The sequence below is a fragment of the Cygnus olor genome, chromosome 6 (genome assembly GCF_009769625.2).
Source record: "Cygnus olor isolate bCygOlo1 chromosome 6, bCygOlo1.pri.v2, whole genome shotgun sequence".
Classification (NCBI taxonomy): Eukaryota; Metazoa; Chordata; class Aves; order Anseriformes; family Anatidae; genus Cygnus; species Cygnus olor.
In genome coordinates, this window is record NC_049174.1 from 23,790,573 (window position 1) to 23,811,983 (window position 21,411).

At 64.6% G+C, this 21,411-nt stretch overlaps 3 protein-coding genes across 5 annotated transcripts; 2 read left to right on the forward strand and 1 right to left on the reverse strand.

Moving 5' to 3' along the window:
* Window positions 1-116: 116 nt before the first annotated feature.
* Window positions 117-5,452, reverse strand: DNAJB2 (DnaJ heat shock protein family (Hsp40) member B2). 3 transcript variants are annotated; one of them, XM_040562322.1, is made up of 10 exons: window positions 5,313-5,452; window positions 4,279-4,368; window positions 3,326-3,435; window positions 2,850-2,903; window positions 2,619-2,735; window positions 2,403-2,492; window positions 2,190-2,295; window positions 2,013-2,083; window positions 1,555-1,776; window positions 117-550 (listed from the first exon to the last, which is right to left on the reverse strand). In XM_040562322.1, exons 2-10 carry the CDS (start codon window positions 4,341-4,343, stop codon window positions 540-542), a joined length of 846 nt encoding a protein of 281 aa, XP_040418256.1. In that variant the 5' UTR covers window positions 4,344-4,368; window positions 5,313-5,452; the 3' UTR covers window positions 117-539. The 3 variants fall into 3 exon arrangements, with proteins under 3 accessions (XP_040418256.1, XP_040418255.1, XP_040418257.1); XM_040562321.1 differs by having other exon boundaries at window positions 2,619-2,738; XM_040562323.1 differs by having other exon boundaries at window positions 2,619-2,738; window positions 5,347-5,380.
* A 5,774-nt stretch (window positions 5,453-11,226) lies between these two features.
* On the forward strand, window positions 11,227-14,883 carry LOC121072608 (tubulin alpha-5 chain-like). The gene is made up of 4 exons (XM_040562330.1): window positions 11,227-11,412; window positions 13,105-13,327; window positions 13,502-13,650; window positions 13,832-14,883. The coding sequence occupies exons 1-4, from the start codon at window positions 11,242-11,244 to the stop codon at window positions 14,801-14,803; spliced, it is 1,515 nt and encodes a 504-aa protein (XP_040418264.1). The 5' UTR covers window positions 11,227-11,241; the 3' UTR covers window positions 14,804-14,883.
* Window positions 14,884-15,023: 140 nt separating this feature from the next.
* On the forward strand, window positions 15,024-20,370 carry LOC121072609 (tubulin alpha-5 chain). The gene is made up of 4 exons (XM_040562332.1): window positions 15,024-17,120; window positions 18,306-18,528; window positions 18,970-19,118; window positions 19,319-20,370. Exons 1-4 carry the CDS (start codon window positions 17,118-17,120, stop codon window positions 20,288-20,290), a joined length of 1,347 nt encoding a protein of 448 aa, XP_040418266.1. The 5' UTR covers window positions 15,024-17,117; the 3' UTR covers window positions 20,291-20,370.
* Window positions 20,371-21,411: the final 1,041 nt, after the last annotated feature.

The window sequence follows — 21,411 nt, forward strand, 5'->3', positions numbered from 1 at the left end:
GCCTGCACCCCCCCAGTGCTGCAGAGCCCAGAGCTGCCCCCAGGCAGGGGCAGGGGGGGACCCTGCGCCCCGTTTTGGGGCTGCCCCCACGCCAGAGACACCCCACATGCGGCAGCTCCTGCAAACGGGTTTATTGACTGCTGTGGGCAGACGGGGTCTGGGGGGGCTACGGGGGCACAGCCTGGTACTGCTGCCTTGCTGCCCTTCACTGCCTGCCCCCCCGTCCCCCCCATATCCCCCCCACCTCCTCGGGTGCACCCCAACAGCAGCCAGCTGGGGCTAAGCTACAGCACCCCCTGCTCCAGCCCCCCCATCACCCCCTTCTGCTGCCTCCCCAGGGCACGCTTGAGGTTCCCCCTCCCCCAAAACCCCCCAGGTATTGCTTGGCCATAGGGCCCGTCCCCCCCCCAACCCCACGGAGGCAGGGGGTGCTGGGGAAGGGGGTGGCAGGGGGTGGCCGTGCAGGGACAAAGCGGAGTCCTGGCTCGGAGAGCCTCCGTGGGCGAGCGGGCGTGCGCGGTCCCCCGGGCGCAGCAGCCTCAGAACACACCTGGGGAGACAAGCGGAGGGGGGGGGACACAACACGACCGGTGAAACCCAGTGCTGGGAGCGCGTGGGACATGGGGAAGGAAGGAGGAAGGTCTGAGGAGGAGGAGGAGGAGAAGAGCCAAGGCACAGTACAGCCGAGCTGGCACCCACCTCCCGGTGGGAGCACGGCCGGGGGGGTCACAGCTTTGGGGTGCCCCCCCCCGGCCAAGGCAGGGGGTTGCCAGTGCCCTGTGGGGTGTGTGAGGGGTGGGAGAAGGGGGGGTACGTGGTGGGGAGGCAGCGGGGGGGCAGGCAGGGGCTGCAGCAGGAGGGACGGAGGAGGAGGTAAAGGCAGGAGCAGTGGCGTCCAGCCAGACACACGGCACCAAGCAGAGTCCACGCACGCACACACCCTTCCTTGCGAGGAGGGAGACCCCCGAAGCCCCCTCCCCAGGCCCACCCAGGCCAGGCGGGGGGGCGGCAGCAGGGGGGCACTGTCACAGCCCCTGCCCGGCTGCAGGGCAGGCAGGGAGAGGCACCCACCTGCCCTGGTCCCCAGGGGCACGGAGCTGCCCGTCCTACCGAGACCCCACCGAGGGCCCCTCGCCCAGCAGCCAGGCTAACCCTGGCAGCCCCCCCAGCTCCAGGCCCCCCCCAGCCGCCTCCCCACCCAGGAAGGAGCAAGGAGGCAGGGCACAGACCCCGTCCCTTGCCGGGGGAGGCAGGAGCCGAGCCGCGGGCAGCCCCGCTGTAACGGGGCCGCGCTGAACCCCGGCACCCCTTCTCCCCTCCATGCCCTACGGAGGGCCCTGCTCGTGGCGGGGGGGCACAGCCCCCGGCCCCACGCTCACAGCAGGTGGCAGTGCCACTGCTTCGCTTTGGGGGCAGGCTCGTGCCCCGGTGCCAAGGGGCTGCCAGCCCTGGGGGGCTCCCGCTCGGCCCCCCCCCGGTTCCTGCGGGCCGTGCCGGCGGCAGGGGGGCCGGGGCTGCCCCCCGGGGCTGGGGGGGCACTGGGGCCGTGCCCACCTGCTCGGTGGTGCCCCGCGGCCTCCATCTCGGACAGGCTGTAGGCCATGGCCAGCTGCAAGTCCTCGTCCTCGTCCTCGCTGTCCGTGTAGAGGCAGACGGGCGAGGAGCTCTGGGGCCGGTGCGGGGCGGGCGGCGGGGGCGAGGGGGGGCGCGGGCTGGGGAAGGCTTGCTGCTCCCGCCGGCTCAGCTCCAGCCCCAGCGCCATGTCGTCTGGGACACCTGTGGGACGGGAGGGGGATTACTGGCACCGGGTCCCAACCTCCCCCAATCCCGGTCCCCCCCCTGCTCCGTGCACCCCAGCGCAGAGCCCGGTTGGGTCCACGCCTGCTCAAAAATCCCAAACCTGCCCAAATCCAAGCTCTCACGCAGCACCCCACAGCCCCGCTAAGGGAGGAGGGGGTCCCCAAAAAGGGGCGCGGGCAGGTGGCACGGCCAGCCCCGAAGCAGCCTCTCACCGTCAATGTGGATCGACTTCAGCTGCCCGTCCTCCTCCACTTCCACGCGCTCCCGCCCGTTCTCGATGATCCTGCAGGCACAGACAGACAGACAGACAGACAGTCAGCCGGCGGCCCGAGCACCCCGGCAGCAAGCAGCAGGGTGCGAGCAGCACCCGGCACGGCCGGGGCCCTCACCGCTTGGTGGTGATGCGCCGGCCGTTGACGAAGGTGGTGGAGGTGGAGACGGAGCGGAAACCCAGCCCCGCGTCGGCACCGGAGCTGAAGGACGAGGCGAAGAAGTCTGCAGGAGGGAGCCACAGCATCAGTGCCCGGGGGGCTCGGGGCACACGGGGACAAACCGGGCGCTGCCCAGGCGTGAGCAGCACCGGGGGCTGGTGATACCCCTACCTGAGGAGCCAGGGAACGGGGAGAAGAAGTGGCCCCCTCCGTGGTGCCGGTGGCCAGCTCCTCGCAGCTCGGAGAAGGGCAGCATCTCGTCTGCAAGGCAGGGAGCCCCCCTTCAGCAGCAGCCCCCAGACCCCGCAGCATCCAACCGTCCCCGAGCTCCGCGGCTGCCCCAGGACCCCAGCCCCGGCCCCTGTTCCCCTCCCACCCCACACGCACCAAAGAAGTCAGCGAAGGGGTCTCGCCCGCCGAAAAACTCCCGGAAAACGTCGTGCGCGCTGCGGAAGGTGAAGGTGAACTCGGGGGCCCCGGCGTCGGCCCTGGAGCCCCCTGGTCCTGCTGGAGAGAAGAGGCAGAGGGTTAAGTGGAGCCCGGGGTGGGGACCCCCAAGAGGGCGGGAGCTCCAGGGGGTGCAGTAGCCCTCTGTAGCCCTCATTTGCCCCCACTCACCTGCCCCCATGAGGCCCTCTTTGCCATAGCGGTCATAGATATCGCGCTTCTGCTCTGGAAGAAGAAGAGAGGGAGGCTGGGGGGGAGCTGGGAGCCAGGCCCGGGCCCAAAAGCAGCAGCACGAGCACGAAGCGGTGATGTTCCCACAGCCAAGGCGGGTGCAGAGCAGCGGGGAGCGAGGGAAGGGGGGTGGCACAAGCCCCCGCTGCTCCCCCTGAGCCCCCAACACCGGTCAAGGCTGCGCCAGCCCCAGCGGGGAGACCTCCCCCTGGGCACCATCACTCACGAGAGCCTTTTTGTGAGGAGGCAGCCCAGCCCCACAGGCTGCAGGAGAGACCTGCTACCTCCTGGGGACGGGGGCTTTCACGCAGCCCAGGGGTGCCAGCCGGGTGAGCCCAGCAGGACACACGGGGTGTCAGGGTTAGCAGCCCCAAGGGCAGGGGGGGGACACGCGGCACAGCATCGTGGCCTCTTACTGTCTGACAGCACTTCGTAGGCCTCCGCGATTTCTTTGAACTTCTGCTCAGCGTATTCCTTGTTGTCTGGGTTTTTATCCGGGTGCCATTTCAGCGCTGCCTTCCTGTACCTGCGCAGAGGACAGTCAGCGGTGGGCACACCACGGCCTCTGGGCCAGCCAAGCCCCTCTGAGCGCTCGCAGCTCCTGAGGTTTAAACCAGCCCCTGGTGCCCTTCTGATTCACAGCCTCTCCCTTCAACGCTTCACCCCAGCTTTGGTCCCAGGCCCTGTGCATACAGAGGTGGACTCGCTGCTCCTGCCCTCCCTGCAATGTCACCCGTAGCAGCCACAAACCCTCCCACAGCCGTTTTCTATTCCCACCCCCTCAGATGGCCCCAGGCATCCCGCTCCCCTCCGCTGGCTGGGCAGGACGAGCGGGTCGATGGCGCACGCCAGCTCGGGCATCGGTCCCCACACCCTGTCCCCTCCCGGGGGCTAATGGGTCCCTGGAGCTGTGCTGGGCTCTGCTCGCTGCAGGATGCCTGGGCACGCAGCCACGGCTGTGCCGGGGGCACGGCTGGGCTCTGCGAGCTCTCCCAGCACCCAGCCGCACGGCTTCTCATCAACTTTTCTCCCTCTCCTCCTTTTAGCTGGGTCAGGGCTCTGGGTCGCTGCACAGCTCTTGGCAAGGAGGGGTCTTCCCAAGCTGGCTCTGCCAGCCGTCCTCCGCCACCCCCGTGTCCTTCGGAGGGGACAAGGAGACCCTCGTGAACACCAGCAGGACCTCTGTGCCCATCCTGAGCCCTGCGCTGACACCAGGGACAAGGGCACCAAGCCCCAACAAGGGCAGCCTTTGTGCAGCACTGCCCCGGCCTCTGCACAGACAGCCAGCGCCAACCCGCGCCGTTAGACGGACGGAAACAAAGGCCGGGGGTCGCGCCAGGGCGCGAGCGCACGCCTGGCACAGGCTTACGCCTTCTTGATGTCGTCGGCGGTGGCATTGCGGCTCACGCCCAGCGCCTCGTAGTAGTCCACCATGACGCGCGGCCGTCCCGCGGGGACGCTGGGGAGGAACGGCAGGGTCAGGCAGCGCAGAGCAATGAGAGCGCTGCGGGAGCACGCACGGGCTGTCCCACCCTCCCCAGGTCCCACACGGACCCTCCCCACCGCCCTGGCTGCCTCCGAACCTGTCACCCCCCGAACCATGCGCGGCATCCTTATCGGCTCCGGGGGCGCGCCGCTCTCTGCCCCCCTCCCAGCAGCTGCGTCACCTCCGTCCCCGGCTGCGCCCTCCCCAAATCCTCCCGCCCCGCACCGGGTGCCCCCCCCCCCCCCCCGCAGCTCACCCAGGCAAGGGATGCCGGGGCACGGCACCCCGACGGGGGGGGGCATGGAGGCTGCCCTCGGTCCCCCCCCCCCCGCCATAAGGCGCTTAGTGGCTATTAGGCCTTAGCGGATCAGGGGCTCAGCAGGGCGGCACGATCGGCACGGCAGCAGCCGGTGCCCCCCCGCCCCGGCACAGCCGCAGCCGGGGCCGGCGGCTCCGTCTCGCCCTGCCCGGCGCTGGTACCGGCACCGGCACCGGCACCGGGACGGGGCCCGCCCCCGGCCGGGCTGTAAACACGGCGCCCCGCCCGCTGCCCGCTGCCCGCCAGCCGCGGGGGGAGCGGCCCGGCCCGGTGCGACGGGCGCTGCGCAGCTGCTGGAAGTTTCCGTCTCTCCCCCCGCCACCGGCGGGCGGCCCCGGGCTGCGGCCAGCGGATCCAGGCCACCGGCAGGGGAAGGACCGCCGGCCACCGGCTGCACGGGAAGGGCCCGCACCCGTGCGTCCCCGCTCCCCGCCGTGCGCCCCGGTGCCCGCCGTGCGCCCCGCTCCCCGTGCGCCCCTGTTCCAAGCGCGTCCCCGCTTCCCGTGCGCCCCGGTCCCCCCGTGCGCCCCCGTCCCCCCGTGCGCCCCCGTCCCCCCGTCCCCCTGCCGCGCCCCGGTCCCCCCGGCCCCGTGCCCACCTCGCTGCCGCAGCCGAGCCCTCCCCGCCCGTACCGGGCCGCCCGCGCCCCGCGTCCCCCGGCCCGGGCCGCAGCGGGGGCTGGAGGCGGCTCCTGCTGCTTGACGAGCACCGGCCGCAGCCAACCGAAGTGCCGCCGCCTCGTGACGTCATGGGGCCGCCCTTCACGTCGGTGAGGTCATAGGGGAGAGTTGGTGCGGGAGGGGGGCAGGGGCGTTACGTCGGACCGTCCCCGCGTCCCCGCGTCCCCGCGTCCCCATGTCCCCGTCCCCCCGGGGCGGCACCGGACGCGGCCCCGGCCCCGGCTCTCCCCGCTGTACGGGAGGACGGAGGACCGGAGGACGGGGGACGGGGGACGGGGCTCCTCGGTGCTGCTGTCCCAGCCGTGTCCCGCAGCGGGGTCGCGGCCGCCCCGCCGGGGCGCACGCCTGCCGTGGTACCCCCGCGGCCCGTGGTGCCGAGCCACCGCCCGGCACAGCCCCTGCCGGCACCGCCAGGAGGTGACAGCGGCGGGGACAGCGGCGGGGACAGCTGGGGTGACTCAGCGCCGGCACCGGGCTGGCCCGGGCACCAGGGGGAGCCGCAGGATGGGAGCCCGGGGTGCCACCGCGATCCGGCCGCCGCTGAGCGCCCCGCTGCGGCCGCAGCACCCTGCCTGCCCTCGCGAAAAGGAGAGGGGAGGGAGAGCGCCCCGGGCTTCCCGGGGGGAGAGCTGCGGGGCGAGTGAGGCCCGACCCCAACGGAACGTTTTTGTTTAGTCCCGGTCGCCCCTTATCTCAGGAAGTCAGCTGAATTGCATCAGAAACTTTGCTATAATAATTGTGCAAGCCACGCGGTAAGAGACGTGGTTTTTTGTTGTTTTTTTTTTTTTTTTTTTTCAGCACTGCACAACGTTTCAGCTTTTGATTTCCTCAGAACGCAACCCTTTCCACAGCCTCCTCAAAACTGGCGGTTACGTGCTACAGAACGATATTATTGCAGGCTACAAAACAGCATTCGTAGTGCTGGGTTTTGAACTGTGCAGGGAGCTGCATGCCCAGGGTCCCACGTCACATTCATCCATCTCCCCTCCCTTTCCCAGCTCCCCGTGGGAGCTCCCCATGTAACGCACCGGGAAGCACAGCCACAGCAGGCCGGTGGGCTCCCGGAGAGGAGAAAAGCCATCTCAGGAGGCAGTGCCACCCATCCTGATGGCAGCACCCTTGGCCAGCTGTGCCTGTGCTTCCTGATGCCCTGCTCTCCCCGGCAGCCTGCCCAGACCTAGGGGGGAAAAGTCATCCTGGTGCTTTCAGCAGAAGCAGGTGCAGAAGGATGGAGAAGCAAGAAACAGCCGCGGCAAGGTGACTTTTGTTCAAGCAGGGCTCTGCTTTGGGCTGGCTTCAGCAACCCGACAGACCCAGGCTGCGCGCGCGAGGCACCACCCCGCGGGACTGCTCGTGAGCGCTGACGCCAGGGCTGCTGCCCGAGCCAAGCCCAGGCAAAACTGAGGTGTTTGCAGATTTTAAATCAGCAAAGTCTGCGGCTGGCGGAGGTGGCAGGAGCGCGTGATTAAGTAGGTTATCTGCCATGAGCGCACACATGTGCCCAGGCAGCACCGCAGCTGATTTCATGTGCACACCAACATGCTCGTGCCTACACGCTCCCAGGCCCCAAGACCCCACCACCCTTCAAATCCCTAAAGGGCCAGGGGGATTTTCAGCATTCTGCTGTTTTCCATAGCCATTGGTGCCTAAATATCAGTGCAATGCTGTGGGTGCGATGGAGAAGGCTGTAGTTCTGATACCACCCATCAAAAAACAGCAAGTAAAGCATCACCTGCTAAAATTAATGTTTTCAATTCATCAGGGCCACACTGGGATTATTGGTGGACCTGACTGAGGGTCTTGTAGAGCTGTTAGTAGTAATTTTGAACAGAGTTAGGAAAAGTAGGGTAATTCTGAAGGACAGAAATCACTCCAAGAGTTAAGAAAATAAGTCAGTCAAACCAGAAAACTCTAGATTACTGATAAAGCTGGGGGAAAAAAAAAAAAAAGAGAGAATTTGGATTGTGTCAGCAAAGAATCAAAGACTGAAGAAATGCGTTTAATACTGACCAGTCTTGTCTCGGGGAGGGCAGGTATTGCGATGCGAATGTGTTGTCTCTCTCCAGCATGATTACACGTCTGGCTGATGCAGATCGGCACTGCTGGCACAACACCCTTACTTGGAAGCTGGCAGGAGATAATGGTAACAGAGTTCAAATAAATCCCAACATTGCTGCAAAGAGGACTACAATAATCCGTTTTCCAGTCCCACGGAAGAAGCAAAGGATAATATTGCAGTGAGAGAGGTTCCTCAAGGAGATACTTTCAGATGGTGCAGGTGGCAGAGCAGCGCAACAGCTTGCTGGAGGCAGTGGCACGTCCTCGCCTTCCAGAGCCGCTTTCTGTGTTTTAGCAGAGGATTTACCTGGGCAAGCCAAGCCAGCCCATTTATTATCCTGCACTGCTAAGGACGCACTGGATGTATCAATAGCAAATCTGTGCTTGTCAGCCAGGACGTGTACTGCTGGGGCCTTCGTAGTGGGGAGCCCCAGGGGGTGTTCATGGCCCACAGTGACAGGAGATGGCTGCTGAGAAAATGGGGGATAACACAGCTTGGTGAAGTGGTGTCAGCATATCCCGAGTTGGGAGAGACTCACAAGGCTCACGGGGTCCAGCTCCTGGCTCCACACGGACCCAGTCGGACACCCCGGGCTGGAGCCGTGCTGGATAGGGGAGCGCCCCGGGAGCCATTGCCTGCCCCGGTTATTAAATGCATCTTTTATCTCGTTAACTGTTTCTCTCTGAAATCCTCTGGTGTCTGGCCAGCCGCCAGCACCCTCTTTCCGCTTTTAACGACTCCGCAGCAATCCCCGGGACTCCAGGCTGCTTTCGTACCCTGCCCTCTGGCTGACAAGCTGCTTGCATTGCACACAACGTAGAAGGGACCACGTGCAAAACCCCTTACACACATCTGTCCAAACCCCTTTCAATGAGCCCCTCCAGGAGCTCTAGCATCACCTGGCCGTGCAGGATTCGTTGTCTATTCCCAGTGGCAAGAGAGCAGGGGAAAGCAGCGCTGGCTCCTCCTTGCTGCCCGTACTCAGGAGCATGGGGCACCTCGGTGGGCTCAGCCCCTCCATCACCTGCCTGGGGGCAGCTGGTTTACACCAGGCATGCTCAGAGCCCCACCGTGAAGTCACCGCAATTAGCCAGCCGAGGTTTTGTTTCACTCCCGTGGGTGTGTAGCTGCTTTTCCCAGGACGTGAGGCAAGGCGGTGACACGCAGCCAGCCTCTGAGCGAGGGAGGCTGCTCACGCAGGGCTGGTGCACCCCAGGGACGGCCAGTCCCGACTCGTCCGCCCGGCCCTCGTAGCCTTGCAGGCTGGGGACGAGCACGGGTGAGAGGCTGCGGCCCTGGGAGCGCCTCCCTGCCCTCGCTACCGCCCGGTGATTCAGGGCTTAGGACTGCGGCGAGATCTGGAATTAGCTTTATTGTTCCTGTAATGCCGCGCACGCTCCGGGCCATGCAGCAGGCATTTCACAACTGACTTCATTTTATCTGAACCAGCAATTACGCTGCTCTAGCTCAGCTCCAGCAGAGAGAGCTCCTGCCGGATCAGTTCGGTGCTCTGCATCCCATCCGCTCTTCTGGAGCAGAAGCCAGACTTGGTTATCAAAGACATCCACAAAGGAAGACTCCTTGGACCAGGGACAATCGCGCTTCAACACCCTTACAGCCAGCAAGTCTCAAACATGTATCTTCTCACCTGAGCACATAGAAAACTAATCCCTTCCTGTCTGCATCTGCCTTAAATACACTTTAAGGCCTTTGTTGAGTCTCAGCTTGGCCCAGTTGGACCAGCTAACAGATTTCTGGAAGAGGTTTTGTTTTGGGGACAGCAAGCTCTGCTGGCAGCAGTTCCTCTACTAGCAGCAGCACTTCTCCTCTGGTGTGAAGTGCGTTTTCACACCAAGAGACAACCTTTCATAATAACTTGCAACAAAGGGCTTTTTAGCGTAAATCAGGAACTAAGAAATACATTCACTCTCTACATTTAGTGCCATAAACAACGGGGGTCTGTTGCAAGGGCTGTGAGGCACTTGTGAGTGGCAAGTCCCTGGCAGGGTCTGCCCTTGTTGGAGGCACTGCAGACCTGCAAAATGTTATGCTGCCTCCTCCTCCTCCTCCTCCTCCTCCTCCTCCTCCTCCTCCTCCAGTGCTGCCGCCTCGCCCTCCTCCTCCTCCTCCTCCTCCTCCTCCTCCTCCTCCTCGCGTAGCAGTGTCCGGGCTCTGCAGGCAGCAGCAAGCAGGGGCTCTGCCACCTGCACTACCTCCAACCTGTTTTTCTCATTCTTCCATCAAGAGCTTGTTGAATTCTGACTCACTGATGAAAGAAAAAAATTTCCATTGCTGGATCTTGCTCCTTGCAAATATATCCTTGGGATGAATACACGCGTTAGCGTTTTGTTGGGCTTGTCATTACACTTTCTGTTTGTTTCCCAGTCAAATACGACGTCAGTTTATACGATGTCAGTTCAGTGACTTTCCACAGCCTTGACGATCCGGCTGATCGCTGCTGCCCAGCTTTAGCCAGCTGCTCTGCAGCATTTCCGAAAGGCTCAGACATCTGTTCGGTGTTTTCAGATGGGAAGTGCGTGGCCGTGCATGGCTCAGAATCACTCATGGCTCCCTTGTCACTCACCGCCAGCCTGCTCCTAACATAACAGCATCTGAATGATATTTTTTCACCACGAGCATGCATTCACAGCAATGATCAGTCAGTGTTGTCTCACCCCCAGCTCCCTACCAGAATGGTATATAAGCAGATCCCGGCACCTCTCGGAGACATATCACATCGTTTAACACCCCGAGGTGCCACGGGATTATCAAACAAATCTTCCGAAGCTGGGTGAACTGCCCAAGTCTTGTTGCTCGTCTGAAAGGCCGCTCGCTGCCTAGCTCTGCTGCGTGTGTTCCAACCTGTGCTGCAAAGGACTCACGCTATAAACGCCCCAGATTTAATTGGCAAAAGTCAGGACGGTGCCAGGAGACACCCAGTCAGCACCGACGCCTTGCCATCTAGGACGTATTTCAGCGAGCGCCTTGGCAAAGGTTTTCATGGGGAAAGATGATCCCACCGCTCCCCTTCACATCAATTAACTTACAGGGCTCAAACGCTGATGCCTCGTTACTGCCTCACGCCCCTGGACTGTGTGCATCAGCAAGCCCCATGTTATCTGCTGATCTCTGAGGTCACTCAAAGGACATTTATAGCACAGGAGATTTGGGCGTTTCCAGAGCCATACAGTCGCCACAGTGCCCTGCTGAGCTCTGGCAGTGCTCACAACCAGGGGTATCTGTGGAAAAACATCTTTTTCTGCTGGCTTGATGAAGCCCACCTTGATCATTTGGCTCAGCCATTTCGGCAGGGCTCAGGATGTGTTGCTCAGGCACAGCCGTACCGCTGCCTTCTGCCACTTGGCACGCCTTCATCAGCGAAGGTGACACTTTCCAGGTGACTCAGGCACAAAGAAGGACCCCTGTGAGCGGGTGATTTACGTCCAGCTTTCAGCTTTCAGCGCGAGCTGAGAGATGACAGCACCTTTCAGTGAAAACTCATTAAGCCAGAGGCAAGGCTGGCTCTGCATCGCGGTGGATGCTGCAAATATTTGGCAGGGGGTAGGATGGAGCAGACGTCACTGAATCACAGCAATGAAAAGTCCCAGTGAATAACCCCCCTTGAGGTTACTGGAAGCCCCCCTGCCAGGACCAGCCCGGATGGGTGCACGAGCAGCCTCGCAGCCCTCCTGTGCCCCCTGCCAGGCGGGGAGCTGGGGATGCTGCCCCTCGGTGGCCCTGCCACCGTGCCCAGCCTCACCTATGCAAACTCCTGCGAAATATCGGCGATGCACGCCAATTTATGCAAAGGCTGCGGGCGGGGCCGCCCGCCCCGAGCCCAGGGTGCCGCCCCCGGTATAAGGCGGCGGCGCGGCCGGGCCGGGCGTGCGGAGCTGCGGCAGCCCCGGGAGAGGCGGTGCGGAGCGGTGCGGAGCGGTGCGGAGCGGAGCGGCAGCATGGTGAGTGCTGGGGCGCCCCGAGGTGCCGGGAAGCCCGGGCAGGGCCCCCCCCGGGGTGTCCGGGTAGTGGCCGGAGGGGTCCCGCACCCGGCGTGCCCCCCTGCCCCTGCCGGGTTTCAGCCTTTCCCCAGCTTCTGCTCGCACCCAGGCGCTCGGCGGCTCCTCCGAGCACCCCCTGCAGCCGTGTGAGCTGCTGGCGTCTGACGGCTCCTGGGCAAGGTGCGGGGAGACCTGCGTTTTGGCCGAACCCGTCACCGCGCCTCCTTCTCCATCCTCTGACAGCCCCTGGCCCCACGGCGTGCGGGTTTTGTGCCCGGTCTGCCGGGCTCTCGGACTGCAACCCCGCAGCCGAGCTCTGGGATCCAGCCCCGGCTTCACCCCCTGCCCTGCTGCTGTGCTGCCAGCTCCGGCTCTGGAGAGCATCAGGGTGCCCCGGCGCCCTGCCTGCTGCCCCAGGCCTGTCGGGGAGGGAAGGCAGAGCAAGGAGCCCTGTCCCGTGTCTTTCTTCTGGCCATCCCAGGGTGCTTACAGCAGTGTTGGCTGCACGCTTCTGCTGGGGGTCCTGGAGATTCCTCCCCGTTGGCTCGTTGTGATACCAAACCTCTATGGACCTGCTGGGGGGGGGACAGGGGAACTCCTCGTTCCTCAGCTTTGGGAAGGAAGGAGAGATGGACTTCTGGTCCTCACGAAGGGTACCAAGGCTTATCCCTGTCACTGCAGCCTCAGGAGAGCAGCTCAGAAAGCTCCCCAGATGCACAGAGCCAGGGCGTGCGTGCCGTGACCCGCACAGCCTCCCCGGGCGGCCGTCGCTGCCGTACCCCTGCGCACAAAATGGCTCCAGCGCCTTCCTGCCAGCTGACTCACAGCGGGGCACTGGCTGCTCTGGAAATCCGGTCTGGTTTGGATGCTCCTCTGCCTCGGCTGTGCCTGATGACGCATCCAACCCTTGGCAACAACAGGACCGAGGCACCGAGCGTTTTGGTGCTCGTCGAGAGGGCTGCAGCTTCTGCGGTGCCTCACCTGGAGGGAAGGAGGGAAGGAGGCTGCAGGACTGACCTCGGCCGCGCTTTCCCCGAGGCACTGCGCTGTAGGGGACCCTCCTGCATCAGCCCTTCAGCTCAGCTGCAAACTGAGCTAACGCCTCCCACTCCGGAGCTAATTTAGGGAAGCGGAGCCTCCGAGCATGGCAACCATTCACTGCTGCAAATCCCCCCCGTGCTGGGCTTCCATTCCCAACGCCGCCACCCCCCAGCTCTGGGGTCCGGGCGGTGCTGTGCCACCTCAGCCCGCAGCCCCGCTGTAGGTGCAGCAGATGGCCAGGGGCATGCCAGCTGCTGCGGGACCCCAGCCTCAGCTGCATGAGCGCTCATGCAAAGGAGAAGGTGCTCCCTGGGTGCTTCCAGGGCTTTTGGCTGGGGCAGAGCAGGGAACGTGCTGGCCTGGTGTCCCCGGCTCCAGCAGATGGGTCTCCATCCCCCCCAGGTGGGCAGTGCAGCGATGGGAGACAGAGCATGGGGTTTTGGTCAGGTCAGCGGGCTGGGATGAAGGCACCATGCTGTAGGGCAGTGTGATATGAACAAGCTCGCGAGGCTACCCTGTGCGGAGCACAGGGCTCCTGCGGGCACCCCAACACCTGCAGCAGCTCCATTCGTGGTCCCTGCTCACCTCTGTCCCATGCCTCCCCCTCCCCAGCGCGAGTGCATCTCCGTCCACGTCGGCCAGGCCGGCGTCCAGATGGGCAACACGTGCTGGGAGCTGTACTGCCTGGAGCACGGCATCCAGCCCGACGGGCAGATGCCCAGCGACAAGACCATCGGCGGGGGGGACGACTCCTTCACCACCTTCTTCTGCGAGACCGGCGCCGGGAAGCACGTCCCGCGGGCCATCTTCGTGGACCTGGAGCCCACCGTGATCGGTGAGTGCTGGGGCAGGGCCGTGCGCGGCATGGGGGGCAGCCACTGACTGCTCTCCTGTTCCTGTCTGCACACCGCAGGTGGGCAGTGAGGGTGGTCACTAGTGCTAGGAGTAACCCAGCGTGTCTCCTGCCACCTTTCCCCACGGCCTCTGATATTGCGCTAACCTCTCCTAGATGAGGTTCGGGGAGGAGTCTACCGGCAGCTCTTCCACCCCGAGCAGATGATCACCGGCAAGGAGGACGCTGCCAACAACTACGCCCGCGGGCACTACACCATCGGCAAGGAGATCATCGACCAAGTGCTGGACAGGATCCGGAAGCTGGTGGGTAACTGCTGCTGGGGACGTGTCCCCTGGGCTGGGGTCCATCACTGTGGTGGAGGTGGGAGCGTGCAGCGAGCCCTGCTGTGCCCTGGGAGGGGTCTGCATTAGCCCAAGTGAAACTCAGAAACCTCCCTCCAGCAAAGTCAGTGCGTGGAAGACTCTCACTCGTCTCTCCCTGCAGGCTGACCAGTGCACGGGCCTCCAGGGCTTCCTCGTGTTTCGCAGCTTCGGAGGCGGCACCGGCTCCGGATTCACCTCCCTGCTGATGGAGCGACTCTCTGTTGACTATGGCAAGAAGTCCAAGCTCGAGTTCTCCATCTACCCTGCCCCACAGGTTTCCACCGCTGTGGTGGAGCCCTACAACTCCATCCTCACCACCCACAGTACTTTAGAGCACTCGGACTGTGCCTTCATGGTGGACAACGAGGCCATCTATGATATCTGCCGCAGGAACCTGGACATCGAGCGCCCGACCTACACCAACCTCAACCGCCTCATCAGCCAGGTCGTCTCCTCCATCACCGCCTCGTTGAGGTTTGACGGGGCCCTGAACGTCGACCTGACCGAGTTCCAGACCAACCTGGTGCCCTACCCTCGCATCCACTTCCCCCTGGCCACCTACGCCCCGGTTGTTTCGGCCGAGAGGGCATATCACGAGCAGCTGTCGGTGGCCGAGATCACCAACTCGTGCTTCGAGCCGGCCAACCAGATGGTGAAGTGCGACCCTCGGCACGGCAAGTACATGGCGTGCTGCCTGCTGTACCGCGGGGACGTGGTGCCCAAGGACGTCAACGCCGCCATCGCCACCATCAAGACCAAGCGCAGCATCCAGTTCGTGGACTGGTGCCCCACGGGCTTCAAGGTGGGCATCAACTACCAGCCGCCCACCGTGGTGCCGGGGGGGGACCTGGCCAAGGTGCAGCGCGCCGTCTGCATGCTGAGCAACACCACGGCCATCGCCGAGGCCTGGGCTCGCCTCGACCACAAGTTCGACCTGATGTACGCCAAGCGCGCCTTCGTGCACTGGTACGTGGGCGAGGGCATGGAGGAGGGCGAGTTCTCCGAGGCGCGCGAGGACATGGCTGCCCTGGAGAAGGATTACGAGGAGGTGGGCCTGGACTCCTACGAGGACGAAGAGGAGGGCGAGGAGTAGAGACGCCGCGGCCCAAGGGGACCTTGCTCCTTCTCCCGTGTCTCCTGCGGGAACCTTTTGCAATAAACCGTTTGAGAGCCTCCGTGTCTCCCAGTAACCCCCTGGCTGCGTTGGTTTCTTGCCAGGTCAGGTGTGTGGTGAGCGCTGCTGCTGCTGCTGCTGCTGCTATGCTTCCTCCCCGCGCTCTGCTCCTGCTCCTGTTTCAGCTCTCTCCCCACACAGGCAAGAGCCCCATACCTGGGGGAGGAGGAGAGGACACACGGCATGTTCTGGTTAAAAACCCAGCCATGTCCAGCAAAGGGATCAGGAGGAAACCTGATGCTGTGATGGGAGAGAAACCTAGCTCTGTTCCTGAATTCAAAGGGCACGGAAGAAGAGGGAAATGTCTCCCCTTGGAGCAGCCTGCAATAGTTTTGAGTCTTCTCAGTGTGCTCTTGGCCTCTGTGAGCAGGGATTTGGGAAGGCACCCCAGGAGGCTGAACTCAACTGGAAAGAAGGATTAAAGTAGGAACAGCCTGGCCATCGCTTGTTCTTGTGCTGGAGCTGATGCCAGAGGGTTTCAAAGGAGCCCCCATGACTTTTGGTTCCATTTTATGCCTCTCCTATGGTAGCTTCTGGGGATGCCATAGGCACATCCTGATGGAGCAGCTCCCTTCTTCCCTCTTTGTCAGGACAGGGCAGTGCTGCTGCCAGCCCTTCCCTCACACCCACGGGATCTGGCTCTCCGTCACGCAGTGCCTGTGCCTGCTCCCAGCCTGACTCTGCCACTGGCACCACGCTGAGACCTCTCCCTGTGCTGCCTGGTGCCCGAACATCCAGACCTCGTCTCCTTCCTCCAGCTGCAAACGGGAGATTTGTGTTACCCGTTATCCAGCACGCTGGGGCCGGAGATTAATTTTCCCTGCTTAACGCTTACGCTCCAGCTACGCTGACCCCCGGGGGCTGTCCTCCACTGCTCTCCTCCTCCCGGCATGCACCCGTGTCCGCTGGAGAGGAAAGTGTGAGCCAGCAGCGGGCCGCACCGATTCCTGGAGCGGGGCCAGGCGCATGTCCCAGTGCGCAGGGCAGCTCCGTGGCTCCTGGCGCTGTTCCCTGTGTCCGGAGCGCCGGGCTCAGACTGAGCGGTGCCGGCCGCTGCGCCAGGGCAGGAGCTGCTGCCCCTCGTGCTGGGCACTGCTCCCCACAGCTCCTTGCCATGTCTGAGTGTGGGGCGAGGAAGGACCCTGCTCCTCCAGGAGTAATCCCACTGCATCGGTAACTTCTCCCCGTACCTTCGGAGAGACCTGACTGCTGCCAGGAGCACACAGGACACAACCACAGCTCCTGTGGTTTTTTTTTTTTTTTTTTTTTTTTTTTTTTTTTTTTTTTTTTTTTTTCCTGAAGGCTAGCCTGCACCTCTGCCTTAGACCCCACTGCAGGGGGTACCCAGCAGCTTCTCCTGGCACGTTCCCAGGTAGCAGAGCCCCTGTCCCCAAGGGCAGGGAGTGCTGTGTGAGACCGTGTCCTGGCGGCAAGGACAGAGCCCTCTCCTTGCCGTGCTCAGTGCACAAGGCTGGAGTGCTGGGTTCTGCTTTTCCCCAGCCAGTGAGGCTGGCAGTGGCTCGCACGTCCCCAGCAGCAGCACCAGCCCTGGCCCCGGGGGGATGCACTCCCCCAGAGGGGTTTCTCTGTGTGCAGGCACGAGGAGTCACTTGGGTATCAACAAATGGGTGCAGTCACCCCTCTTTCCAGCCCCGCAGCCCAGACTGGCTGTGCCCTTCTGCAGTCTCACCGGGTGCCCGGTGCTGCCTGCCTGTCCCCACCCTTGGGGAAGGGCAGCCCCTGGCCAGAGGATCCCCAAGTGCTGAGATGGCCAAGGGACGTTTTGGGGCACCCTGATCTCCAGACCTGGTCCTCATCTCTCACTTGTTTCTCCTCTTTTCTCCTGCTCTAGGGACCCAGGTGCTGCAGCCCTGGAGTTCTTGGGGTGGGGTGGGGGTTAGCTCCCAGCAGAGTTTGGGGTGAGGGGGGGCTGGTGGCAGAGCAGTTATGGGGCTGCTGTACCCTGTCCCGTGGCTGAGCCCTGCCTCCTGGTGTCCACAGCCCCGGCACCCTGGGGTCCCCCCCCGGTGCGCAGGGACCCAGGCAGGCTCCCGCCGCCCCGGGGGAGCTTCCCCCCGCCCCGCATGCAAATGTACCCAAATGAGGGGGGCGTGGCGGCACCAGACCCCTCCCCGCTATAAGAAGTTCGCTGCGGCGGGGATTGCAGCAGCCGCAGCTCCACACCGAGCCCAGCCGCACCGAGCCGCCGGGACAGCCCGGGCCCCCCCGCAGCATGGTGAGTGCGCACCGGGCACCGGGCACGGCGGGGGGGGCGCCCCGGTAGCGGTGGGGGGAACGGTGGAGCCACCGCGACGCGCCCCCTCCTTCCCAACCGTGACCTTGGGCAGCCCCACCGGGCCCTGCCTGGGGGCAGCCGCCCCCCGCCGCTCCGGTGTCCCCCCGGTGTCCCCCCGGACCCGTCCCCGCTGCCCCCGCGGGGGGGGCGCCGGTTTGGGGGGGGGTGGCCGCGACCTCTCCGGTGGCGCCCGGTGCGCGGTGGCCGCGGACGGACGGGGACAGGTGCCGGGGGGAGGCGACAGCCGGGGCACCGGGGCGGGGGGCTCGGCTCGGTTCCCCCTCGCTGCACCGGGGGGTCCCCGTCGGGGCTGGGAGCAGAGGGCTCGTCCCGTCCCGTCCCGTCCCGTCCCGCGGGGGCTCTGGCGGCGGCGGTGCGGGCAGGGGCCGCTGGCCAAAGCGGGCGACCGCCTGCGCCCTGTCCCGGGGGCCCGGGGCTATATTTAGAGTCCCGGCGGGGGCCGGGGCCGTGCCAGCAGCCGCAGCGCCCTGCCCCGGGCCGGCCCCGCTGCCCTTCGGCCCCGGCCCCCCCCGGCCCCGCGCCCCGGGCCTGGAGCCCTTCGCCCTCCCCGGGGCGCCCGCGGCGGTGCCGCACCGTCCCCGTCCCCAGTACGGTGCCAGAGCAGGGGTGCCAGGGAGCCACCGGCATGTCCCCTGCCCGCTGCCCACCCCAGGGCTTTGCAGCTTAGGGACAGGGCTGCGTAACCCCGGGGGAGTCCCCGTGCTGCCCCCCTGTCCCAAAGCCCCCTGCCCAGCTCCGGAGCAGGAATGTTTTGGGGCTCCCCCGTGCTGGCTGCGTCTCCGGGACAGGAATGTGCCCGCGTCAGCTCGTCGGGCTGCCACGACGTGGGGAAGGGGCTGAGGCTGCCGGGGCAGCCCGGGAGGCCCGAGGCAGCTTGTGCATGGCTGGCGGCACGCAGCGATGGCCGGGCCGCCGGGAGGGACGCCAGGTCCCAACCCGAGGGCAGTGAGGGCAGAGTGGGGCCGCTCGGCGGCACGTAGCTTGTGCAAGAGGAAGCGTGCTCCCCGGCGGGTGGCCGTGGGGCACCGGCACCAGGCAGGGCCCCCCGTGGGGTGGGCTGGAGGGCGCTGTGCCGGGCTCTGACCCATGCCTCCCCCTCCCCAGCGCGAGTGCATCTCCGTCCACGTCGGCCAGGCCGGCGTCCAGATGGGCAACACGTGCTGGGAGCTGTACTGCCTGGAGCACGGCATCCAGCCCGACGGGCAGATGCCCAGCGACAAGACCATCGGCGGGGGGGACGACTCCTTCACCACCTTCTTCTGCGAGACCGGCGCCGGGAAGCACGTCCCGCGGGCCATCTTCGTGGACCTGGAGCCCACCGTGATCGGTGAGTGCTGGGGCAGGGCCGTGTGTGACACGGGGGGCAGCCCCGGGTGGGCAGCGAGCGGCTGCTGTGCGCTGCCTGCAGGGTCTCCTGCAACCTGTAACCCCAGGAGAAGCCACAAAGCTCCGCACCGGCTTTGTTACTGAAATGTCCTGGAGGCAGCGGTGCTGGTAGCCTCTGCTCTGCACATGTGTGCAGAGAGAAACCAGCCCAACCGGCACAGCAGCTCCCATGGGCGGGAGAAGCCGAGCTCCTGCGCAGGGAGGTGGCAGCCACCTCCGTCTGGAGCAGAAACCTGCTGCCCGTGGTGGCCCCAGTGATATGCGGGTCCTGGGCTGTGCCCCGGGCAGGTGGAGCTGGGAGGAGGATGAGGGACGGGGCTCGCACCAGCCTGGCTGTTACCAGCAGCCTGCGCCAGGCTCAGCTCTCCCCGATCTCTCCTAGATGAGGTGCGGGCTGGGATCTACCGGCAGCTCTTCCACCCCGAGCAGCTCATCACCGGCAAGGAGGACGCTGCCAACAACTACGCCCGCGGGCACTACACCATCGGCAAGGAGATCATCGACCAAGTGCTGGACAGGATCCGGAAACTGGTGGGTAACTGCTGCTGGGGACGTGTCCCCTGGGCTGGGCTGTGTCGTCCTGCTGGGGGTCAGAGCCCCCCTGTGCCCTGGGAGGGGTCTGTAGATGCTCGTGGCAGGGATGGGGAAGGTCCTGAAGGACTTCTGGACAGGCAGGTGTTGACAGGGAGATCAGCAGCAGAGCAATCTCATGCTTCTCTCTCTCCCTGCAGGCTGACCAGTGCACGGGCCTCCAGGGCTTCCTCGTTTTTCATAGCTTCGGAGGCGGCACCGGCTCCGGATTCACCTCCCTGCTGATGGAGCGACTCTCTGTTGACTACGGCAAGAAGTCCAAGCTCGAGTTCTCCATCTACCCTGCCCCACAGGTCTCCACCGCTGTGGTGGAGCCCTACAACTCCATCCTCACCACCCACACCACCCTGGAGCACTCGGACTGTGCTTTCATGGTGGACAACGAGGCCATCTATGATATCTGCCGCAGGAACCTGGACATCGAGCGCCCGACCTACACCAACCTCAACCGCCTCATCAGTCAGATCGTCTCCTCCATCACCGCCTCGTTGAGGTTTGACGGGGCCCTGAACGTCGACCTGACCGAGTTCCAGACCAACCTGGTGCCCTACCCTCGCATCCACTTCCCCCTGGCCACCTACGCCCCCGTCATCTCTGCAGAGAAGGCCTACCACGAGCAGCTGTCGGTGGCCGAGATCACCAACTCGTGCTTCGAGCCGGCCAACCAGATGGTGAAGTGCGACCCTCGGCACGGCAAGTACATGGCGTGCTGCCTGCTGTACCGCGGGGACGTGGTGCCCAAGGACGTCAACGCCGCCATCGCCACCATCAAGACCAAGCGCAGCATCCAGTTCGTGGACTGGTGCCCCACGGGCTTCAAGGTGGGCATCAACTACCAGCCGCCCACCGTGGTGCCGGGGGGGGACCTGGCCAAGGTGCAGCGTGCCGTCTGCATGCTGAGCAACACCACGGCCATCGCCGAGGCCTGGGCTCGCCTCGACCACAAGTTCGACCTGATGTACGCCAAGCGCGCCTTCGTGCACTGGTACGTGGGCGAGGGCATGGAGGAGGGCGAGTTCTCCGAGGCGCGCGAGGACATGGCTGCCCTGGAGAAGGATTACGAGGAGGTGGGCCTGGACTCCTACGAGGACGAAGAGGAGGGCGAGGAGTAGAGACGCCGCGGCCCAAGGGGACCTTGCTCCTTCTCCCGTGTCTCCTGCGGGAACCTTTTGCAATAAACCGTTTGAGAGCCTCCGTGTCTCCCAGTAACCCCCCGGCTGCGTTGGTTTCTTGCCAGGTCAGGTGTGTGGTGAGTGCTGCTGCTGCTGCTGCTGCTGCTGCTGCTGCTATGCTTCCTCCCTTGCACTCTGCTCTTTCTCCTGCTCCAGCTGACTCCCCACGCAGGTAAGTGTCCCCGGGGCCACAGCGCACATCCCGCACTGCTCCCTGGTCCAGGCAGGGTGGGTACCGCTTCCTCCTGTGGATGGCCCTGCTTCGTACCTGGAGCCCAGAGGAGCAGATTCAGCCAGAGCAACAAAACGTCTGTGGCTGCTGAGACATCTCCCCACGTGCAGCCAGTGGGGTAGGTGGGCTGGGCTGGAAGGAGAGTGTTGGGAGCGAAGGGAGCAGCCCTGCGCTCCTGCCCCTGCAGCCACAGCACAGGGCGAGGGCCGTGCCCAAGCTCTGCGGTGCATCAGGTGCAGCCTGCGAGGGCATCCAGCGCAGTGTGAATCCCTGTGGCTGCTTTACTGCCGTGTTGTGGTGGAGGATTAAAGGAGGAGAACGCTCCCTGTGGAAACCACTTGGCTGCATCATTTATTTCCCCCCCCGACCCGCCTGTGGGCATTGCACCTGCTGTGTGTCCCAGTGAGCCCTCCCAGCTGCTAGGCTGCGGGTGCCCGTAGCCCTGGGGTGTTTGCAGAGCAGGCCCTGCTGTCCCAAAGCTGTCCTTGTCACATAAAGCTGGGCTGCTGCTCCTTCTGCCCATTCCCTGCCCTGTGCCTACACTGTGCTGAGGCCCCTTCTCCTGCTGGTGCTGCCTCGGAGGGCCTGCACAGCAGTGCCCAGCCCCAGCTGTAGATGGGAGATTTGTGTTAACTCTCATCCATCAGGCACGCTGGGGCCGGAGATTAATTTTCCCTGCTTAATGCTAATGCTGTGGCTGTGCCGACCCACCAGGGCTGTCCTCCCGTGCCCTTCCCCTCCGGCAGCGCTAGGCTGCAGGCTGTGGCTGCCTGCTCAACCCAGAACGCACGTCCCGCTCACCCCATGCCCCGGCAGGAACAGGGACACC